The 21,403-nt window shown below is 44.5% G+C and overlaps 4 protein-coding genes across 5 annotated transcripts; 3 read left to right on the top strand and 1 right to left on the bottom strand.

The window, feature by feature from the left end:
• Positions 1–1,476: 1,476 nt before the first annotated feature.
• trmt44 (tRNA methyltransferase 44 homolog) lies at positions 1,477–5,743 on the top strand. The gene is made up of 11 exons (XM_086059840.1): positions 1,477–1,972; positions 2,101–2,218; positions 2,469–2,688; positions 2,766–2,834; positions 2,909–3,016; positions 3,918–3,989; positions 4,086–4,192; positions 4,273–4,456; positions 4,532–4,817; positions 4,873–4,989; positions 5,336–5,743. The coding sequence occupies exons 1-11, from the start codon at positions 1,660–1,662 to the stop codon at positions 5,569–5,571; spliced, it is 1,830 nt and encodes a 609-aa protein (XP_085915966.1). The 5' UTR covers positions 1,477–1,659; the 3' UTR covers positions 5,572–5,743.
• A 356-nt stretch (positions 5,744–6,099) lies between these two features.
• On the top strand, positions 6,100–12,559 carry LOC147159969 (F-box/WD repeat-containing protein 7-like). The gene is made up of 13 exons (XM_086059841.1): positions 6,100–6,258; positions 7,031–7,113; positions 7,224–7,359; positions 7,840–7,974; positions 8,056–8,179; positions 9,144–9,259; positions 9,315–9,428; positions 9,519–9,700; positions 9,782–10,007; positions 10,094–10,160; positions 10,228–10,371; positions 10,435–10,584; positions 11,625–12,559. Exons 1-13 carry the CDS (start codon positions 6,220–6,222, stop codon positions 11,804–11,806), a joined length of 1,698 nt encoding a protein of 565 aa, XP_085915967.1. The 5' UTR covers positions 6,100–6,219; the 3' UTR covers positions 11,807–12,559.
• Positions 12,560–12,674: 115 nt separating this feature from the next.
• Positions 12,675–14,043, bottom strand: anapc10 (anaphase promoting complex subunit 10). The gene is made up of 5 exons (XM_086059916.1): positions 13,867–14,043; positions 13,651–13,768; positions 13,336–13,426; positions 13,153–13,273; positions 12,675–13,013 (listed from the first exon to the last, which is right to left on the bottom strand). Exons 2-5 carry the CDS (start codon positions 13,763–13,765, stop codon positions 12,780–12,782), a joined length of 561 nt encoding a protein of 186 aa, XP_085916042.1. The 5' UTR covers positions 13,766–13,768; positions 13,867–14,043; the 3' UTR covers positions 12,675–12,779.
• A 577-nt stretch (positions 14,044–14,620) lies between these two features.
• On the top strand, positions 14,621–21,336 carry tox4b (TOX high mobility group box family member 4 b). 2 transcript variants are annotated; one of them, XM_086059914.1, is made up of 9 exons: positions 14,621–15,819; positions 15,934–16,002; positions 16,074–16,358; positions 16,433–16,693; positions 16,861–17,175; positions 17,256–17,336; positions 17,412–18,008; positions 19,459–19,613; positions 19,696–21,336. In XM_086059914.1, the coding sequence occupies exons 1-9, from the start codon at positions 15,712–15,714 to the stop codon at positions 19,751–19,753; spliced, it is 1,929 nt and encodes a 642-aa protein (XP_085916040.1). In that variant the 5' UTR covers positions 14,621–15,711; the 3' UTR covers positions 19,754–21,336. The 2 variants fall into 2 exon arrangements, with proteins under 2 accessions (XP_085916040.1, XP_085916041.1); XM_086059915.1 differs by having other exon boundaries at positions 14,640–14,787.
• Positions 21,337–21,403: the final 67 nt, after the last annotated feature.

The following is a 21,403-nucleotide window of genomic DNA, read 5'->3' as shown; positions in this document are numbered from 1 at the left end:
TATTTGAAAGTGTAAAAAATAACAATAAATGAAGACCTCTTTCTTTGTATTAAATAATTGATATGTTTATTGTTTCAATAGCACTATCTTACACAAATAATTGTTCTCGTATTTCGTATAAAAAGTAAAAACGATTTTTAAAAAATACTGTATTTAAACAAAACATATACAGTGAGAGTGATGAACATTTTTGGCGGGCAAATAAACAAACAAACACAAGGACTGTTAGGACAAGTTTGATTCAAATAAAAATACGGAAATTCTAATATAACAAACAATTTAACAAATTTATTTATTTAAAGTTTATTGCCTAAACGGTTTTTAATTAATTGACCACATCATTACATAATTTCAAATAAGAAGTAAAATATGTATTTATTTATTTATTCATTCATTTATTTTGTTTGTTTGTTTGATGGATTAATGTTTTAGCTAAATTATAAGTAGCGTATGTGTTGTGGAACATCCCTTGGCATTTGAAAGTTGTTCTACTGGTGAAGTATGTGTTTTTCAAGAGTTTCTCCCACTCCGTAGCGGCTGCTGCCGAGCAGGTTTAACAGGATTTTTTTTTTTTTTTTTTTGCAGCCTCTGACGTGTATGTATGTCGCAAGGACAGTCTTGCCTGAACTTTGCACTTCCTGCCACAGTCTCTCCTACCTGCCTGACTGGATGACGTTTTTGTTGCGTTTTACAGTGGGGGAAAAAAGCAATAAACATTTACAATAGGGGCGAGACTCTGCAGCCCGCCGGCATAAATCATTCTAAAGATCTAGACTTTTAGAATGATGCAGGGCACCCCACGGCCTGTATTGCACAACCATTCTTATTTGCAGGCCCATGAGAAGTTTCAGGGGGGTCGCGGGAAGTTTAGTTTCAGTCGTCACTTCCGGTGCGTGGGGATTTTTTTCCCCCTCGTTTCATGAGTTGATGACTGACTTGCTGGGGAATTTAAATTGTGTTGTCTGAGAAATATGATAGCCATTACATAATTCTCAGTTATTACTGCCAGAGAACTGGGTGGTGAACTTCTGTCTGATCACGGGACCATTTCAGTTTATACAAAATTCATGAAAGACGCGAAACAATTACACATCAATTGCTATCGGTTTCCCCTCTTCCCAAACTTTCTGGTCTCGTAATACGTCATCAAACAGCGACAATGATTAATTTAATCCATTTCCGACCTTGTGGATAATCTGAGATTTTAAGAAGGGCATTAATAATGTAAAAGCTATTATGTATTTACGAATTATTTTTATTTTTTCGTAAAACACAACAGTACATAAAACAACATTAGAAACATAATTTACTGATATTGCAAAAAGGACGTTACAAGTTTTTATTTTAAGATGTTGCTCGTTTCGAAGCGAAGTTTCGAAGGCGAATAAACAGCGCCCTCTTGTGGTAACTCAATGACGTATTTCCATATCATAGTCGAATAAACCCCGCCCTCTTCTGTCGTCACATCAGGGAACGTCATCACACAGCGACAATGATTCTGCAGCACAATCACTTTTTTTTTATTACATTAATTTAGTTTTAGCACAAAGTTCACACAGATTTAGTGATTAAATCAACACGCCGATACCGGTGTTTACGTTTCTAAGTTAGCTTGCTGATCATAAACGCGTGTAGATGTAGCGTCGCAGAAGATCAACAATGCCCAAACAATTTGAAATCAGTTTTCCAGCTGAATGCGAAAGCCTCCCCGATGGTTTCTGGTCAGCCATGGACGTGTGGATCAAGAAACCTCACGTCGTCAACAAGCGCTTGTGCGGCGTTCAGGAGGCCGAGAGTGTGGACGGCGATGAAGAAAAAGCGCTGCGGTTGCTGCCCCAGGATGTTGTGGTTTGGCTCAACGGCAGCGGCAGCCACGGCACTCACCGAACATGTCTGTCCTCTCATGTCAGGACGTTTATCCCCAAAGGCAACATATATGGGACATGCAAACAGAAAGAGCTCGTTGTCAAAGGCGCGACCACTTTTCTTCTTTTTGTGTTCTTATATTATTGTGTTGTTTTATCTACCTGTTATCTTATTGACTTTTTTTGTTGTCTGATAACTTGTTGACTTCCTGTCATCATCTCATCTTTGTCACAGACTTGGACGGACTGCAGGTAACATTTGTTCCCTTCGAGGAGGCCGAAGCAGGTCAGGCGTCTGTGAGGAAGGACAACATTTACAGCATCAAGCTGTGCCTGGTGGACTGCGGTCAATGGTGAGTGCCCATGTTTTCACCGGACTCAACTGCAGAGGGTACGGGCATCTCGTAGGTGGGAGGGCCCCTTATTTTAAGACTTTATTTTTGTCTATTTAATCTACGTTTTATGTCTTCTTAGCAAAATGCTGACAGTTTTGTCATATGATAGATAACTTAATCCTTAATTCTTTGTCCAGAAATGATGACTTTTAAAAGAACATTTAAAGCGTTCTCCACAGTAGTAGCTGAATGTTGTGATGAATGTTAGGGCGTTGGAGCTGCACGTGCGTACGCCGGAGGCGTGGTACTGGGACGGCGTGGCTTACCCCAAGCTGGCCTGGCTAGCGAGCGACCTGCTGCCCAAACTGCTGCGTTGGGCCGTCGCAAGCAAGACCAGCCATTTCCCTAATACATTGTCGCTGCTGCCCATTGAGAAGTACAGCCTGGTGTACCGGCGGCTCAAGGACAAGTACAAGGCCATGGTCAAGGTAAGCACAAGGACAACAACAAAAACGTTTTTCATGGTCTTTTTTTACAAATTTTTGCCGTGGTTTGGCATCTTTAGGTGTGGCCCGAGGTGACGGATCCAGAGAAATTTGTTTACGAAGACGTCGCCATCGCCACATATCTCTTGGTGGGTGCGTCTTTTCACTTTCACCGATCAGACTTGAGCGTTAGTTTTACTAACGCGAGTCACCGCCGCCGCAGGTGCTTTGGTCTGAGGAGCGAGCGGAACGCGACGTGGATGCCCGCCAGTCCTTTGTGGACCTGGGCTGCGGAAATGGACTCCTGGTGCACATCCTCGCCAACGAAGGGGTGAGCCAGCCATTTCACACCTTAAGTTTTTGGCCACATGATTTTATTCTCTGAAATTACAATTTTGGTCTCCTAAAACATATTCTTATATTCATTTCTTTATTCTGCATTTTATGCATATGATTTACTCTCATGTTCCTTATTCCCATTTTTTGCTTAGAAATGTGAATTTTTTCCTCTATTATACTATTTATTTATTCAATTCAATCCATGATTTTGTTCTCCTAAAAAGCACAAAGATTACTTAATTTCCCTGTAATATTTCACCTAGAATATGGATTTCTCTTGTGACGTTTCATTAAATTTACAACCCTTTTTCACCCTATGTTTTGGCTTTATTTGTGCAAACTAATTACTTTGTTTCTTTGTTTTTTAATGTTTTATTTTTAATTTTATTATTAGTTAATTCAACTAAAGTTAACACTATTTTGCTTGTGTAATATCTTGGATTCTATTCCTGTAAAATTACTTATGTCTTAAATTAAAAAAAAAAAATCTTCATGACTTAATGACTTTTTGTACTGTGTAATTTAACCAAATTTGTTTAAATTGATTTACTTTTTTTCTTGTAATGATACACATTAATGTCAAATTTTACTGTACCTAATTTACGACTTCATCCTCGTGACATAGAGACTTTTTTTACGTTGTGAATTTCTCTTGTAAATTTGATCTTAAGGTACGATATATTCTTTGTCATATATGAAATGTTGACTTTTTTTCTTTACAGTGTTCCAAATCTTTCTCATAACATTTTGACTTTTTTTTCTGTGATTTATCTGACTTGTGTCCAGTAAAATTAGGACTTAATTTATGAGGCATTTTTGGTTATTATTGTGGTCAAATTATGTTATCCTGACTTCATTGTTTTATAATTAGTGCATTTTTTTCGTGTTTGCAGCACCCTGGAAAGGGAATTGATGTTCGTAAGCGGAAAATCTGGGACATGTACGGCCCCGACACTGTGCTGCAGGTGAGCAAGAAGAAGGCTAATTTGCATTTGTAATTGATTGCATATATAATTATCATATCAGTAATAAAAGTAGCCTGACATTTCCTGCATTTCCAGGAGGAAGCCATCACTCCTGGTGAGAACTTCTTGTTCCCGGAGACGGACTGGCTGATTGGTAACCACTCGGACGAGCTGACGCCATGGATTCCTGTCATCGCGGCCAGGTGAGTCGTGAAGCTTTTGGCTTGGGCTAAAAGTGAGCCATTTCTGGATGACGGTTTCGCCGCGTTGTTGTGCTTTGCAGGTCGTCCTACTCGTGCCGCTACTTCGTCCTCCCTTGTTGCTTCTTCGACTTTTTCGGAAAGTACCGGCGGCGGCAAAGCCAAAAGTCTCAGTACAGGGAATACATCAACTTCATTGGCGAGGTGAGCCGAGTCAGCGGCTTCCACACGCTCGAGGACTGCCTCAGGATTCCTTCCACCAAACGGGTACATTGCAAAACTTTTTTATATTGTTTTTTTGGGAGAATCAAGTCAAAAAATTAAAAGGTTACATTTTTGTAGGTGTGTCTGCTGGGAAAACGGCGGATGTACGAGGCGAGCGAGGAAGCTCGGGTGGAGGACGAGCGAGCCGGTTACATCCGGAGTCGCCGCATGGCATCCGAAGATGATGACGAGGGTCCCGGAGGCGGCTGGGGAACGGGATTCCGGCCTCGAGAGCGGGTGGAAGTGGTGCGCAACTGCATGGCGCTCTCTCGGGACCTGGTGGACGGCGTGGTGCTCCGCGTGGCCGAGGCCCTCCTGGGAATGTCCGACGAGCGCCGGTCATCCGGTGACTGGAAGCGAGGAGGTAAACGTACAGTAGGATTTTGCGTTTGTTGCCAAATGCTGACTTTTGCTTTCAGGCAGCTTGTGCATTGGCGAGGTAGCTGCGCTGCTGCATCAGGACACGCTCAAGCAGCTCAAGAATGAATGCGGCGGCCTGCAGACGCTTCTCAAGAACAACCACCAAGTTTTTCAAGGTACTCCCAGCTCATGTCATGATAATATTCCAATTTTGTCTCATAGTACCTGATTTTATTCTTGTTTTTTATATAAATGTTATAAAAATCTGACTTTTTTTTCCCCGTAACAGAAACTTTTTGTCATTTTTTGTAACATTATGACATAATAGTAAAATAGGCAATACATTACATTTTGATGTTATAAATCAGTTTATTCCTCGTTGAATTCCTGTTTTTTAAATTGCGATTTGTTTTCTTGTATAATTATATAAAACAAAATATGGTGAAGATGCCGTTAATAATGAAAAGAGGAGATGCAACTTGGACTTTATTTATTTTTATTCTGCATGAATCCCAATTTCAGTGGAAGGAGGAAGGGTGCGCATCCGAGACTGGCGAGACGGGAAGCCCCTGAGGACGTGCGGCAAGAGGAGGGCGGAGGTGTCCCCCGGCGCCCTTAAAACCCGCCCGTGCTGGTTTGACCGGCACCACCCTCAGGGCTGCCCGCTACAGGCCGAAAAGTGCACCTTTGCTCACGGTTTCGACGAGTTGCGAGCGTCCACCAGAGCTGTGAGGAACAAGACAAATGAGCACCTTTGAGCTTTGGTTAGACTTTTTTCACAATGTTACTACAAAGTGTGCTTCCTTCAACTTTCAACTCTTTGCTTCTCAGAACGTTTTCACCCATTTCTCAAGAAACCACAAATGAAACCTTGTAAAAAAAAAAAAGATATATGCTTTTTGGGTATGTGAATAAAATTTTATTGTTATATTTTTTCGTGGAAAATGAAGTCTCGCCATTTTGACTTGACAAGAAAACTTTTCAATTTGCTTAAGTTAGCTTATTCTTAAAAATTATGGCTTTAATGAAGTTTAATTATGTAACATCGCTTACTATTTCAAAATGGTAAAACTGAAAAAGAAAAAAAGGCAATTTTGCAACTTGGATGAATCTGTTGGTAAATGTTGGACTGAAATATATATTTTCTTACAGTCGGATTTTTCATAAAGGGTCTCATTTGAAAGCTGATGTATTTACTGTTGTAAACAATGACAAAAGGAGGCAAACATTGCCATCTACAGGATAGAAAGCGCAATTGCACTCTTTAAACGCAGAATGGAATAGACGGGGGCGCGACGGTGCAGTCAACTTCAGCGTCGTCGTGAACGCGCACGCGAGACGGAGACGACCCTCTCGTGCAGTGGGGGCTTCTTCCGACGTCCTTGGCGGCTTTCGGGAGCGCGGCCATGGGCTTCTACGGGACCTTGAAGCTCATCTTCTCCAAGGTGAGCCGGCGAGCGGCAAACATTTTCCACCCAAATGAGCCGAGACGGGCGCACGCTTTGGCGATGACGAGGCGCTTTGTAATGCGCGTGCGCGTGGTGTACTGCGGCTCGGAGGGAGAGTGCCTTAGTGATGAGAACCACAAGAACGACGATGACAATAATAACCCTATTAACATCTTGTGCATTTCGTGGCTGTAAATCGCAGCTTGATTGCTCACGTCTGAAAAAAATGCTTGCTTGCGATGCATCCCGCTCTGGAATGGGACATCACATTCTGCTGACATTGACTTGATTTGCTATCAAATATTCAATGTACACTTTCGAGCTGCAAAATTTTAACATTTTGGTGCAAAGTGTCACTTCCGGGTCACTCGGTGAAGCCAGGCGAAAGTAACCGATGGAGCAGCCAGCCAATCAAGTGATCTTAAACATGATTGGATGCTGCTGCCCCAGTGCCTGAATATCTTAAGGATTTCGCACAATAATTAGGAAACAAGTAAATATCAATATGCTATACTTTATGTCTATAAATCTTCACCAATGTTTACATTTTCAAATGGTCAATTTTACGACATCCCTAGAATATAAGGCACCACTGGTGACCTATTTTTAAAAGAGTCCCACGGGCTACTCGTGGTCCTTGGGGGCTACCTGGTGCCTGTAGTCACTATTTTGGTGACCCCCGTTATAGTCTATGATGTAAAAAAAAAAATCCCTATGTAATAAGAGTAGGAAAGGCTGAATGATGCTTGTGTTGCTGTCCTCCCTTCAGGTGAAGAGGAAGCTGGATCACGGTCCTGACGGTCGGCCGTTTTCCTCAGGAAAGAAGCATTGCAGAGGCGACGCTTACTTCAGGTATGCTGGGACACCGCAGCGCTCTGGACGCTAGCTGTCAGTGTCAGCTAACGCGGCTTTCGTTTTTTCTTGCTTGTTTCCTTCTTTCCTTGCTTCCTCACGGCCTGCAGTCCCCCCGGCACGGTTCAGAGTGCTCCCACCACATTCGGGGAGCTCCGGCTGGCCAACGGGCATTCGGCTCAGCGGCGACGCGTCACCTCGGGCCCGCCCCCTCGCGGCCTGCAAGACTGGCTTCACCACTTTCAGGCACTAACCTCCTTCTCTGTTGTTAGCGTGTACGAAGTCACACCTTAGGGGCTGTTCCGTAAATATTCATGTATGCTTATACCAATGTCAACATTTTGTTTGTAGCTTGAACAGCGATGTTTTTAAAAATGTGAGAAATCTGAGAACACGCCAGCTAATAAAAGGCGCCAAAGGTTAGGGCACAGGCAAGTAATAGGCCGACCAATTTAATCAGCCGGTATTGGCTCTTTTAAAAATTAAAAAAATCTGATTTTTGCTGTACAAATTAATAAATTGAACCTTCTGCCATCTAGTGGAGGGTCATTTAATTGTTCTGCCGTGTTATACTAGTTGACAATAGCATATACTGTAGTTGAACAAAGATCCATATTGGAAATAAAAATTCATTTAGGGCCAATGAAGTGAAATTGAATCGGCCATCTGTCCCGCTTGAAGTTTTGTCCCATTGGGGAATGTGTCAAGTGGACAATTGGTGTGCAGGCGTGGAGCGGTCCCGAGAGGCTGCTGGTGCTGGACCACCTGATTGACACGTGTGAAACGGGCCAGCTCAAGCACGTGATGCAGCTCATCCAGCCGCACTTCCAAAGGGACTTCATTTCCCTGCTGCCCAAAGAAGTACGACCGACTACTGCACACAGCCCCCCGTCTCCCCTTTTGCGTCCATCTAATAATAAATGTGTGCGTGTGTGTCCTCAGCTGGCTCTGTACGTGCTGAATTTCCTGACTCCCAAAGACTTGCTGCGGGCCGCCCAGACCTGCAGGTACTGGCGGATCCTGGCCGAGGACAACCTGCTGTGGAGGGAGAAGTGCCGCGAGGAAGGTGAGACGGCCGCCTCATACTCGTTAGGTTGCTATAAATCACTCGAGACAAAACCACTGAGATGCTAGTTCTCTTTCGTCAGCTGTTTTTATCACGATCCGATAGCACATGTTGATAGCTGTAAACACTCATGGTAACAAAAAGATCCATGTGTTTGGTGATTACCTAATGAATATCTTAAACATATAAGGAGATAACTTTTAGAATCAGCGGGTTAAAAGTGACATCCTGTGTTTTATTGAATATATTTATGTATTTAAATACGTTTACCAACGTATTTGCAAGTACATTCAAACGTACTTGGAACGGCTAAATGCTAAAAACGAGCTAAATGCTAAATGGTAATCATGCACAGCAGACACAATTATAAATCATAAATATTACGAATAAACAATGTTTACTTAATTTAACTTAAACGTGTTGGTATAATGTAGGCCAATTACTAAAAAAAAAGCCTTTTTTCCCTTTCTTTTTTTACTTGCGCAAGTCAATACTCAGTCATTATGGGGGAAAAAAAATACCTTTTTTTTTTTAGCATTTAGCCTACAAGTACGTTCAAACGTACTTCCAAATACGTTTAAATGTATTTGCAAGTACATTTAACCGTATTCGGAAGTACGTTCGACATACTTGCAAATATGTTGCCAGTCAAAAATGTTTACTCCACATTGGTAGTTCCGCGCTTCTATACTATGTATGTAAATTTTAACTCTGCTCTATGTAACAATTTGCCCAAAAATTTCTTAGTATTTCACCATTTATGACTGAAACATCTTCTAATTAGTAGTTGTTCTATATGGGTACTCCTGCAAGTCTCTTGGCCAATAGTTTTCAGACTGGAGGATTCCGGTTCGAATTTCCCGCCTTCGATCTGCAGATTAGACATCATGTGCACATTGTGTGTGTGTGTGCACATTTTTCGTCAACAAGTGGCAGAAGCGATACAAAATTGAATTGTGTGTAGGGGTGTCAGAGTATTCGTCACCACGCCGTGGGAAGTGCGTCACGTGGAAGTCGACGTACATCCGACAACACCACATCGACAACAACTGGAGGAAGGGGGACGCGCGCCAGGCCAAGGTACGCGCATGCGCACACGCGCACACCAACATGGACTGAGTACGTGTGCCTGCAGGTGCTGAAAGGTCACGACGACCATGTGATCACATGTCTCCAGTTCAGCGGCGACCTCATCGTCAGCGGCTCTGACGACAACACGCTCAAAGTTTGGTCGGCCGTCACTGGCAAGGTGGGAGGCCGCGTCTCCATGTGTCATGGGTGTGCACACTTGTGCAATCTCATATTTTCTGCTCTGTGCGTTTTTCGGTGTCGTGGTCAGTGTTTGCGTACGCTGACGGGCCACACGGGCGGCGTTTGGTGCAGTCAGATGGCGGCCGCCACTGTGATCAGCGGCTCCACCGACCGGACACTGCGTGTGTGGGACGCCGACAGCGGCGAGTGCGTCCACGTGCTGCACGGACACACGTCCACCGTGCGCTGCATGCATCTCCACGGCAACCGGTAAAACGGATACAGCCAGCGGCGAATTTTGATCAGGGCGGCCAAGTTATTTTTTCGTGTGTGTGCTTGTGTGCCTTTCAGGGTGGTGTCAGGCTCCCGGGACACGACCGTGCGCATGTGGGACGTGTCGAGCGGTCGCTGCGAGCATGTGCTGACGGGCCACGTGGCGGCCGTTCGCTGTGTCCAGTACGACGGCCGCCGCGTGGTGTCGGGGGGCTACGACTACATGGTGAAGGTCTGGGACCCCCAAACGGAAGTGTGTCTCCACACTCTGCAGGGACACACCAACCGAGTGTATTCACTACAGGTATATGGAGGACCAAAACTGCCAAAATTAAAAACAAAAAAATGAATAAATAAAAGCTCTAATCCACTTCAGTGTGCTTTGTGCAGTTTGATGGCGTTTTTGTGGTGAGCGGCTCACTTGACACGTCCATCCGAGTGTGGGACGCAGAAACAGGTGGGACGTTTGACGGCAGGCATGTGAGGAGGGGCTGTGAATTCTACCGGCCGTGTCTCCCCCGCAGGCGGCTGCATCCACACGCTGACGGGCCACCAGTCGCTGACCAGCGGGATGGAGCTGCGGGACCGCATCCTGGTGTCCGGGAACGCCGACTCTACCGTTCGAGTGTGGGACGTCCGGACCGGACGCTGTCTGCACACCCTGCAAGGTGAGGCGTCGGCGCCATTTTAACGAGAGCCCGTCGCTGACTGTGCGCCGTCGTCGCCGGCAGGACCCAACAAGCACCGGTCGGCGGTGACGTGCCTGCAGTTCTGCCGGGGTCTGGTTCTGTCCAGCTCGGACGACGGTACGGTCAAACTGTGGGACCTCCGCACGGGCGCCTGGTTGCGTGACGTGGTGACGCTGCAGAGCTGCGGATCTGGTGAGCGCCGTTACGTGCAAGTAGAGTTAAATTTGTTAACGAAAACTGAACACAAATATTTTCATCAACACATGTTTTTTACCAGACAAAAACTAGACCAGATGAAAATGATATAATTTTGTAAAATCCTGTCTCTGCTAATCTGTCACTGTGACACTGTCATGTGACACACACAGTGACACACCCTCTTTCAAATATGTAAGTAAATTATTACGTAACATGAACTCAATGGCTATACCGTTTCAACAATAATGTTAATTCGACCGCTAACTAATGCTGGCTAACTTACTAGCTCGTAGCATGGAGCCTTGGTAGCCACTGTAATTGTGTGTGAAGTTGTTTTTCATCAAAAAGGTAAAAACTAATTATGTGAAATAGTTTCAGATCCAAAATGTTCAACTTAATCTGCTGACAAAAAAATACAGGGGTACAATTATTGTCATGACTAAAATGTTGAGGTTTTTTTTTTTTTTTTTTTGACGTATAAAATTGTTTTCTTGGACTAAAATGCTAGATTCATAGTCGACTAAAAGTTGATCAAATACAAATAGGATGAGGTTGACGAATTATCATAACAACTAACAAGCATGACAGGACTAAAACAGACATTTTTTTATTTTTTATTCTGATAAATTTAATACTATGTGCAAGTCAATACCCTGGCCTGTGGCATTATGGGAAAGAATGCTACATTATTAGCATTTAGTCTACAAGTAGATTTGATGTATCTGTAAAAACGTTTGAATGTATTTGCCAGTCAAAAATGTTTACTCCGCGTTGACAGTTCCATACTTTGATACGATGGTCTTTAGGGATACTCAAAATAATTTATTTTTAACTGGTGATTTGATTTTGAGGGAAGGCATAACAATCAGCCACCTGAGTATATGGACCAGTGAATTTGTAATGTGGAGTACTGCGCAGTTACTTGTCTCTATGTATAGTGAACCTTAAAGTTGGAACCATATAAAAGGAACCAAATATTATCATGACTCAAATATGTATGATAAACAATGCAAATTCATCTGCACGCTGGCCAGGTGGCGTGGTGTGGCGCATCAAGGCCTCTGACACCAGGCTGGTTTGCGCGGCCGGCAGCAGGATGGGCACCGAGGAGACCAAACTGCTAGTGCTGGACTTTGACGTGGACGAGCGGCAGTCGGACCAGAAGGGATGGACTGAGTCGGATGAAGACTCCGTCGCTGAGGATTCCGTTAACTAAAAATCCGATTGGTCGCCGGACCCATCCACAAGGTGACCAGAGTTTTGAGGAAGCAAAACGTTTCCAGCACCAGAAAATGCTGACTTACTACTGCTGCTAACTAACGGGGAACTCCACGTCAGACCGACAACCATGTTGTCGTGGTCCGAATTGTTGACTTCCCCACTGCACGCTTTGCTGGGATCGTTTCCCTCTTTGGCTCCCATCAATCAATGCTCTTGTTAACTTTGCCATGGCCAAAAAGTTGTATTATCGTGAATGAGTGTGTAGTTTGGGGACTTAATTGGCTGTGAAGATTGAGATTCCCAAATCAAAGTGTTTTAACTGGAATGCGTAAGATTCATTGGATTGTTCTATAATGTAATAATGAATACGAATCTCACCCCTTGCCGCCTGCCAGAAACGAAGCTAAACACTTGCATCCATTAGATGGACGCAAGTGTGTGTGTGTGTGTGTTAGAGCTGCAACTAACAATTAAAAAAATTTATTGATTAATCTGTCCATTTTTTTTTTTAAGGTTTTGAAATTTCCATCCCTTAATAAAAAACCTGGGACATTTAAAATTGACAAAAATATATCGGTCTGCTTCACGTGTGATGACAGAAGTCAAAGAAAATTTACCGGTGAAAGTCAAATTGCAACAATTTGAAGTCAAATGTCACTAAACCATTCATGGATTTATCAGAAAAGTTTACAATTATTCTGTCGTGTGCGTGAGAGAGCTCATGTGAGATGTCAATAAAGACGACTTTTCAAAAGATGTTGAGTGCACGTCAGCTGCTTGTTCCACAACACGATCATTTGACTTAAATCTGAGCCAGTTTAGTGACTGTGGCAACATGTTGGTCATAAGTAAGTGGCACAAAAGAGGAGGAAGAGGTTTATTAAGACGTAGACAAGAGGCACAACAGTAGCCCTGGCAAACCATACAAAGTACAAAGAAGAAACAAGGTGAGCACCGCCTGCCGCACATCACCTGATGGTTCGATACATCATGAAGTCGACGGTGGTGCACGGCGGGAACTTGCCCACCGAGCTCTCCTGCACCGGCGTGTATACTTTGATCTGCCGCATGTGCGTGTCTCGGCCATTCTGGTGGTTGGCCAGCACGGCGATCTGGATCATGAAAGTCCGGATGGGCTCGTTGCTCTGCTGGTTCAGAAGCGAAACGTGAATCCAGCCGCTGGGCTCCACCATCTCCAATTGCTACATGCACCACACAAGAAGATAAGCTCATATATTATAATTGATTTATTCATCCAACATAATATGCAACAGCAGTGGTTTTCCAAAACGACTTTTGATATAGCGGACTTGGTAAAACTGCAGATATGGAACTTCTCACCCTGACTTCATGCAGGTCGTGGAAGTTGTTCCCCACTCTGACAGAGATCTTGCTGGGTGTGTAGCTCTCGTCCGACTTGTAGTCGGCGTAGATGCACAACATCTTCACCGTGGTTCTCCTCCTGGATGCGAAAAGACAACAGTGGCGTACAAAGGGGAGCGAGCACACCAGCATGTACTGTACCTAAACTGGATGTTGACCAGATGTGGTTGAGTTCCATCGGACTGCCAGTAGGTCTCCAGGTTGTCGTCCCTCAACTGGTCCACGCCGAACCCTGAGAAAGTGGAATAGCGGTTAGGTGCATGCTTTTGCTTGACTTACTTTTATTCACACATTGTGCTTTCAGTGGGTAATTATTCTTTTGCTACGTCAATTTAATAAAATACATCTTTGCTTTTCCATTATCCTGTTTTTTTTTTTTGGGTGGTGGCACCTCCGTGGTCCTTGTTGCCTGGGACCCCCTGGGGGTTCTAGAAACTTTTGGAACTCGATGCTGACCCGGTTTGCAGGAGGACAGCGACCACACCGCCTGTGAGCCGATCTCCCGAACGGTACCGGTCCGCTCAAGCTGCTTCGGGTCGGCCCCGGGCGGCGTCTTGCTCGGCGTGGCCATCGTCTGGTGGAAAAAAAAGGAGTGTGAGAGGACACTGGATTGACAGCTGTAGAAGTGGCGTACAGAACCTCACACACCACTTTTGCGTTGCTAGTTTTCACCTTTGTCAAGGCTCTCTGTAATCCGCGTTTGAGGTTTGTGCTTTACACGGAGCCCCTGCTGCTAATAAATAACATTTGGCGTGTAAAAAGTTGCGAAATTCTATTCACATGCAAAATAACACGGAGTATGGGAGACTCATCTGATATTGGTTTCTTTCTTCTTCGAATTAATTTACGACTGGTATTCAATGAGGCCCGATGCATTACCGCCACCTTCCGAATTTGGAGGGAAGGGCAGTTGAACGGTAAGAACCCTTCTTTATCTTTACCTTTTCCAAATATTTTATTGAACAAATTGCACATTCAATAGTAAAGACTACAAGTCACGTCAAAATAGCACAAATTCAGAATCAGCAAGAACGATACGAAATCGTACAACAACGAGAGCGTGTGAATGCTTATTTGTCTCTGGCGTTTCTAAGTGCATGCTCAGACGTACCATAATGGCGGTTAACTTTTTGCGGCCTCTTCAATAATCTGCGATTTTATAGATCTCATTTGCTACATTTAATATGAACCATTACTCCTCCACATTGAGAGCCAGATGAGGTGGCTTGGGACATCTGGTTAGGTTAGGAATGTGCCTCCTTAAGGTGTTCTGGGCATGTCCCACTGGTAGGAGGCCAAAAGACTTCCAAATGTGTTGTTTCACGTATTTTAATATGAGCTAATTTGACAGCTCTATTTTTCCTTGTGTTGCAAGTGCTGATGAATTGTTAAATGTACTACCTTGAGTTTAGGTCCGTGAACGCCCCACTCGAGGTACTGACGTCACTTCCAATCGTACGTTGTCCAATCCCGTGCGGTAGGCGCCGCCGGTGCCATGTTCTGATCGTTGAGGAAATCGATTGTGACCGAAGTTCACTAAGCAAAGTGGATCCAAAACTCAACTAAAAGCACAATTTGACAACGATCATGGAGGTAAGAGGGAGTATGACGCTGTTGACGTAAAATAATCATCTAATTTGTCGTCATACGTGATGACTTGGCGGTGATAAAAACAATCACAAATATTGGTTTGTCATAAACTCAACAGTGATGGCGCGAATCGTGATTTTATTTGAATACATGCGTTTGTTTGTGTTGTTGGTCCCGTAAGCACATCTCGAAATGAAGAAAGATTAACTTTGTACAACATTTGAACAGTATTTGTTGCGCGCGGTGTAACGCTTGCTGGATGTTTCACGCCTGTCAGCGTAAACGCACACTCCAATGGAACTTGGTTTGGAGCTTGACAGTTAACGTTGTTTACACACGTAGTAAAGATTTTGATACATGCAATTAACGCGGCTTTGTCAAACAATACTGACTGGCTGTCCGAAGGGGAATTAAACCTTTATTTTGAAACAAACATGACTGCATATCCGTTGTTTTTGCGTACCTTGACTCCTCCTCCCCCATCGGTGGCTCGGGTTCCATTGAGCAGCCTGGGCCGTGCTAGACGTCGGCGGATTGTGTCTGACAGGACGGTCACGCTTGAAGTCGTTTGAGCCGGCGGTGACATGCCGGCAACCTGGCCGGCAAGTGCCCGCTGACTGGGGAGAGAGGGGGGCATTCGTTTTGGGGGGGGGTGACAGACAAGCATATAACCAGACGAGCTGCCGCCGAGTGAGCAGCAGTACCGCAGCGGCGCAGCCTTGCGTAAAATCCGGCTAAAAGCTAAACGGCCAACGTGGGGAGAACCACGTTAGGAGGGGTTATTTCGGGCGTCCACATGTTGGATCGCCGCCGCAGTTTCTGTTGACTTTCTGTCAGAAGCAAACGATAGCGAGAACATTATTGTCATTATTGAGCAACGACTCGCCGTTTTCGTTTGTTTTTGTTTTTTTGGGGGGTGGTGGGGTGATGGACCTGAATTTTTACTCCCATCTTACCGGCGGAAGCGGGCAGCATGACGGCGATCCAGAGTTCCTGGATCCGCAGTCGTTCAACGGATTTGACGCTGATAACAAGGTGACCTCCTTTAAGTGTTGAGTGGGGGGACTGAAGTCATTTGTCATCCATGTCAAGCTGATTTCATTCATATCAACTGTGCGTTTTTATCTTTTTACCCTTTCAATGATTCAGTTCCCAGGTGGCAGTGACAACTACCTGACAATTTCCGGGTCGGGCCACCCCTTCCTTGCTCCCTCAGAGGTAAGTAAACCTTACCGTATGTTCCAGATCATCTGGCTGATACTACTGGTGCGTCTTTTCCCACCTTCCAGACCTTCCACACTCCCAGTCTGGGCGATGAAGAGTTCGAGATCCCTCCCATCTCACTGGACCCGGACTCGTCCCTCACAGTTTCCGACGTAGTGTCACATTTTGGGGAGCTGCCGGACGCCAGTCCCTCCGATGGCGTGGTGGTCCCCGGGAATGCCGTGGTGGAAGGTGACGACCCCTCTTTCGCCTCCACTTTTGTCCACCCTTCTTCCCAGGGTCTGGAGCATCTGACTTTGGGAGTCATGAACCAGTCCGGAGGCACCTTGCTAGGCTCGTCCCTGGGAATGGTGAGGACATTCCCATCTGAGCTGGAGTCGTTCAAACGCATACAAACGCGCTCCTCTCCTTCCCGTGTGTGCAGGATTTGGGCCATCCCATCGGCTCACAGTTTAGCGGCTCATCTCCGGTCACCATTGATGTTCCGCTAGGAGAAATAAGCCAAGGCCTGCTGGGCTCCAACCAGCTGACCACCATCGACCAGTCAGAGCTCAGCGCTCAGCTAGGCCTCGGTTTGGGGGCTGGGAATATTTTGCAGCGGCCGCAGTCGCCGGAGCACCGGCTGTCGGCCACGGCGTCGCCCACCAGCTCGCTGCAGGATGATGACATGGACGACTTCCGAAGGGTGAGATGCCCGCTCGTCTTTCTTTGGAAATTGGATCGAAGGATGAATGGAAAGGAATCATACGTAACGCAACCCCCATAATAATAGGGGGATTCTTGTAATATCGTAAAAATATCATAAAAACCTAAAGGGGGACTTCCCGCACTGCTTCTCTCCCCACTCATCAGAGCATCCTGGTGGAATCTCCCGTCTCTCAAACCTACTGCCCGGGGGTCATCTCCCTGGACCCCACTGTGGCCGAGGCGCCGCCATTCGGCTCCGCCTTGGCGCTCACGGGCCGAAAGGGAGGGGGAGGCAGGGGCGGGAGGACGGGGAAGAAGAAGGAAGACCCCAACGAGCCGCAGAAGCCCGTGCCAGCGTACGCTCTCTTCTTCAGGGATACTCAGGCAGCCATCAAAGGACAAAACCCCAAAGCTACCATAGGAGAAGTGTCAAAGATCGTGGCATCCATGTGGGACAGCCTCGGGAAGGAGCAAAAGCAGGTCATGTGACCAATATGTCTGCAGTGCTGCCTTGACTTTAGAAGGACTTCACAGGTAACAAATGGTCCTCTATCTTACAGGTTTACAAGAGGAAAAACGAATTAGCCAAGAAGGAATACTTGAGAGCACTTGCGGCGTACAGGGCCAACCTCAATTGTCAGGTGTGACGATGATGTCATTTTGCTCATGAGAGCGTTCGACACATTTTGCTCTCTCTCCAATCACCTTTTCTTCAGGTCCCCATCGAAGTGTTGGACTCAGCGCCGTCGCCGCCCCCAGCAGCTCCTCCGGCCCCGGCCGCCAGTGTGTCGCCCGCCCCGTCTCGCCCCAGCAGGGCCCAGCAGTACAACCCCGAGGAGAACACCATCACCAACATCTGCGCTTCCAACATCATCTTGGACCTGCCTCAGGTCACCACACGCTCCCGCACGGGCGCCATCAGACCGCAACCTCCGCCCGAATCCAACCCCCCCACCGTGGCCAAGATCATCATCAAGCAGACGCAGCTGCCATCGGGCGGCGTGTCGGTCACGGCCATGCCCGCCTCGTCGCCGCGACAGCCGCCGCCGCTTCAGCAAATGCAAAGCACGCCGCCGCCACCAAGGTTGCAGCATATGGTGCACGCCCAAGCTCCGCCACCGCTGCAGGCCAAGCCTCGGGGAGGCGGTGCCGTGGCCACCGCGGCTCCGCCGCCGCTACAGATCAAGGTGGTCCCGTCGGTACGGCAGGCAGATCCCGGTGCGCCGGTCATTATGGCATCAGCTTGTGAAACGTCGGATTTGGACAAGGCCACTGCAGTGACAGGAGAGGAAATGATGGAGGCGGAGGAAGGGGTAAGGAGCAGCGACACATATTTCATTGAAACAAAGATAATAAAGACACCGTTGTGTTAAATGTGTCTTGCGTGTTAAACTACAGATACAAATAGGTGTGTTATAATTTTCTGTATAAAAGTTGAAATGCATGCTGAAGGAAAACATCGACTAAAATCGCTCCTTATTTTTGTCGACTAAATTTGGATTAAAACTAGTGCTATCATAGTTAAAGCAAACTAATTGATTATCACAATTTTTTAAATCTCATTAATCATGTATTAACGCAGATTCATCTCACTATCAATTTTGACCACAGATTATCCTTTAAATAAACATAACTACATGCATTAAAGTAAAGTATTTAGTAAATGTTTGCATAAGACATTCAGAATATTTGTTCATGTCAAACTATTGGGGTCTTTTAAAAAAATATATATATTATGCAATATTTAACGGATTGGAAAAAGAGGACGATCAGAGTGTGCCGTGATCAGTCCTCATAACATTACATAACAGGTGGGCTTCAAATTTAGTGGGCAAAAAATTTCCATAAAAAGCCTTTTTTAATAGTGATTAATCATGATTAATCAAAATTAATTAATCTAAAATGTGATTAATCTGATTTTAAAAATTAATCATTTGACAGTGCTGTCACTATCGAATATTTTTAGAATTGATTAATCTATCGATTATTCAATCGATTAATCGACTAATCTGATTCATTTTAATTTTGCATTTTTATTACAAAAGCATTCCCCCCACTTCCCTGATTACTGTTTATTAACCAGTGATTGGTGTTTATTTCGTACTTGGTATTTGTATAGTGACTAAAAATGGGGGGTTGATGTTGTACTATGTTACCAGTTCGGTCAATGTTTTCCAAAGTAAAAACAGATGTTTGCAAATGTCTTATTTTGATTAAACATTGAATTGATTCTTTCACGAAGGACTACAGAAATCAGTGCACAATTACTGTTGGTATGCCGAAATCAGAGGATTTGGACTATTTTAAATTAAAAAACTCCAAACGATTACTCAACTATTAAAATAGTTATCGATTAATTTTGACAGCTCTAATTAAAACTAAAATATAATCAGAAGACTAAATCTTTAATTTTAGTCAAAAGACTATAACTAAAAAGACTCAATTAAAACTTCTTGTCCAAATTAACACTGGTAAGGAGATTTGATTTTGTAGTTTGACCCCAAGAAGGTGCTGTTAAAAATGTTAACCAGGCTTGGGCAAACTACGCCCGTACACAAGTCTCTGACCCAAGTTTTTATGAAGTAAAAATAACATGTAGTGACGGAGCAGGGACATCAGTATGCAGCAGCACATACACAATAAATACGTTGGTGGACATACTAAATGCAGTGTGAAAAACAACATGAAATTTGTTCTTTTGTAATTTGAATACAAAGAGTTACCTGGTTGGCCCTGATGTTGACAATGTCACTTGTGTGTCAGATGGAAGTAGAGGTCAAAGTGGCCCCCGGGCATGACGTCGCACCCGCTGCCAGTCCAAACATTTGCGTGCGCACCGGTTGCACCAACCCAGCAGTGGACAGCAAAGACTGGGACAATGAGTACTGCAGCAACGAGTGTGTCGCCACACACTGCAGGTGGCTGTCTCTTCAGTTTGTTCGCGTTTTTTTTTTTAACAGCAGCTTTGATCTCAACGTCAGCATTTCTGCTCCTCCACAGAGACGTGTTCACAGCCTGGTGCGCCATCCGAGGACAGAACTCCACTACGGTTACCTAGCAGAGGCATCCTTGTGAGCGATCCATCCATCCATTTTTCTTATATTTTTTTAGCGCTTTTCATGTTCAGGGTCAAGGGGAAGAAGCTGGAGTCGATATAAAGGTGGACTACGCCCTGGATTGGTTGCCAGTTCAGCACAGGGCACATGGAGATGAACAACCATTTACACCTACAGTCACTGAATCAGCTACACTATCAGTGACCCCACGCTTGACCAAGGATGAGTGAGTGAGTGAGTGAGTGAGTGAGTGAGTGAGTGAGTGAGTGAGTGAGTGAGTGAGTGAAGGCCAGATGAGGCTCAGGTATTGGAACACATCTTTGACCCTGTTAGGAGTCAAGACGCTGCTGCCAAGTGTTTCTTTTTTAGCTCTTTGCGAAGATTCAACTGTGTTTGTTTTACATTGATGATTGAGGTGTGCGTACGGAAGAGGATTAGGGCCAGTGAAGAGAGAGAGAAAAAGGTTGGCAGGATTTTCACTTAATTCTCAGAATTCTGACTTTAAAGTAAGAATAATAGCAGCACTAAAAAAGTCATAATTCTGACTTTAAATTCTCACTTTAAAGTCAGAATTCTCACTTTTAAAGTCAGAATAATAGCAGCACTAAAAAAAAAGTTGGAATTCTGACTTTATTCTCAGAATTCTCACTTTAAAGTCAGAATTTTGAGAAAAAAGTCATAATTCTCACTTTAAAGCTATAATATGAAACTTTTTTCCCCAAAATAACTTTACAGTAAGCTTTTTATTTGACCATTTATGACTGAAATGCCTTCTAATTAGTAGATTAACACCTTAGCTGTTCACAATGGGTACTCCTGCAAGCCTCTGGCTAGCCTCTGGTTGGAATTTCCCGCGGCCTGTCTGCGGATGTGACGTAATGTGCGTGGTGTGTATGTGAAGAACGGTATGTGCAGTTTAATTTTTTGTCAGCAGGTGGCAGTAGCGATTCGAAATTGAATATTTACATTCAGTAGATTTAAAGTCAGAATTCTCACTTTAAAGTCAGAATAATAGCAGCACTAAAAAAGTCTTGAGTTCTGACATTATTCTCAGAATTCTGAGAATAATGTCAGAATCCTGCCAACCTTTTTATTTTCTCTTCACTGGCCCTCATCCTCTTCCGTACGTGAGTGTTTTCTGTCTACCATTTGGATCGATGGATCAAGGTTGTCGTTTGTGTTCGCGAGGTGACCACCAAAAAGGCAGTTTCTGACTTGAGTGGGAAAAAATGAACTTTTGGTATGAACGCAAGTTTTAGTTTGAGTGCACAAAGTTTTTAGCAAGGTTTACAGCGGTCTTTCAGAACAAAGCAACGCTCAAAGAGAACTGGTGCTAAGATTCAAGAAACAAACAAAATAACTGTTTTTTCGCTTGGATTATTGTTGTTAACCGTGATGCATATTTTGTGTTGTGTGCAACATCTGAGGTGAACGTGTCAAGAGTGAAAACTATATCAGTCCTATTGATGCTACTGAAAATGAAATTAAGAGTAATAAAAAAAAGAAAGAAATATAATTGAGTTTGTGTGGCGAAGATGTTCGCAGGAATGGTGATGGCTAATAAAATATTTTATGTTTTAATATAGTTGGTGTAATATTTTGCGTCTGAATAAATTTTACAGCACAGGAGTAGTCATTTGAGCCACAAAAAA

The sequence above is a fragment of the Leptonotus elevatus genome, chromosome 17 (assembly GCF_054856555.1).
Source record: "Leptonotus elevatus isolate MCC_2025b chromosome 17, RoL_Lele_1.0, whole genome shotgun sequence".
Taxonomy (NCBI): domain Eukaryota; kingdom Metazoa; phylum Chordata; class Actinopteri; order Syngnathiformes; family Syngnathidae; genus Leptonotus; species Leptonotus elevatus.
Note: the sequence above shows the minus strand (reverse complement) of the source record. Positions and strands in the feature narration are given on the sequence as shown.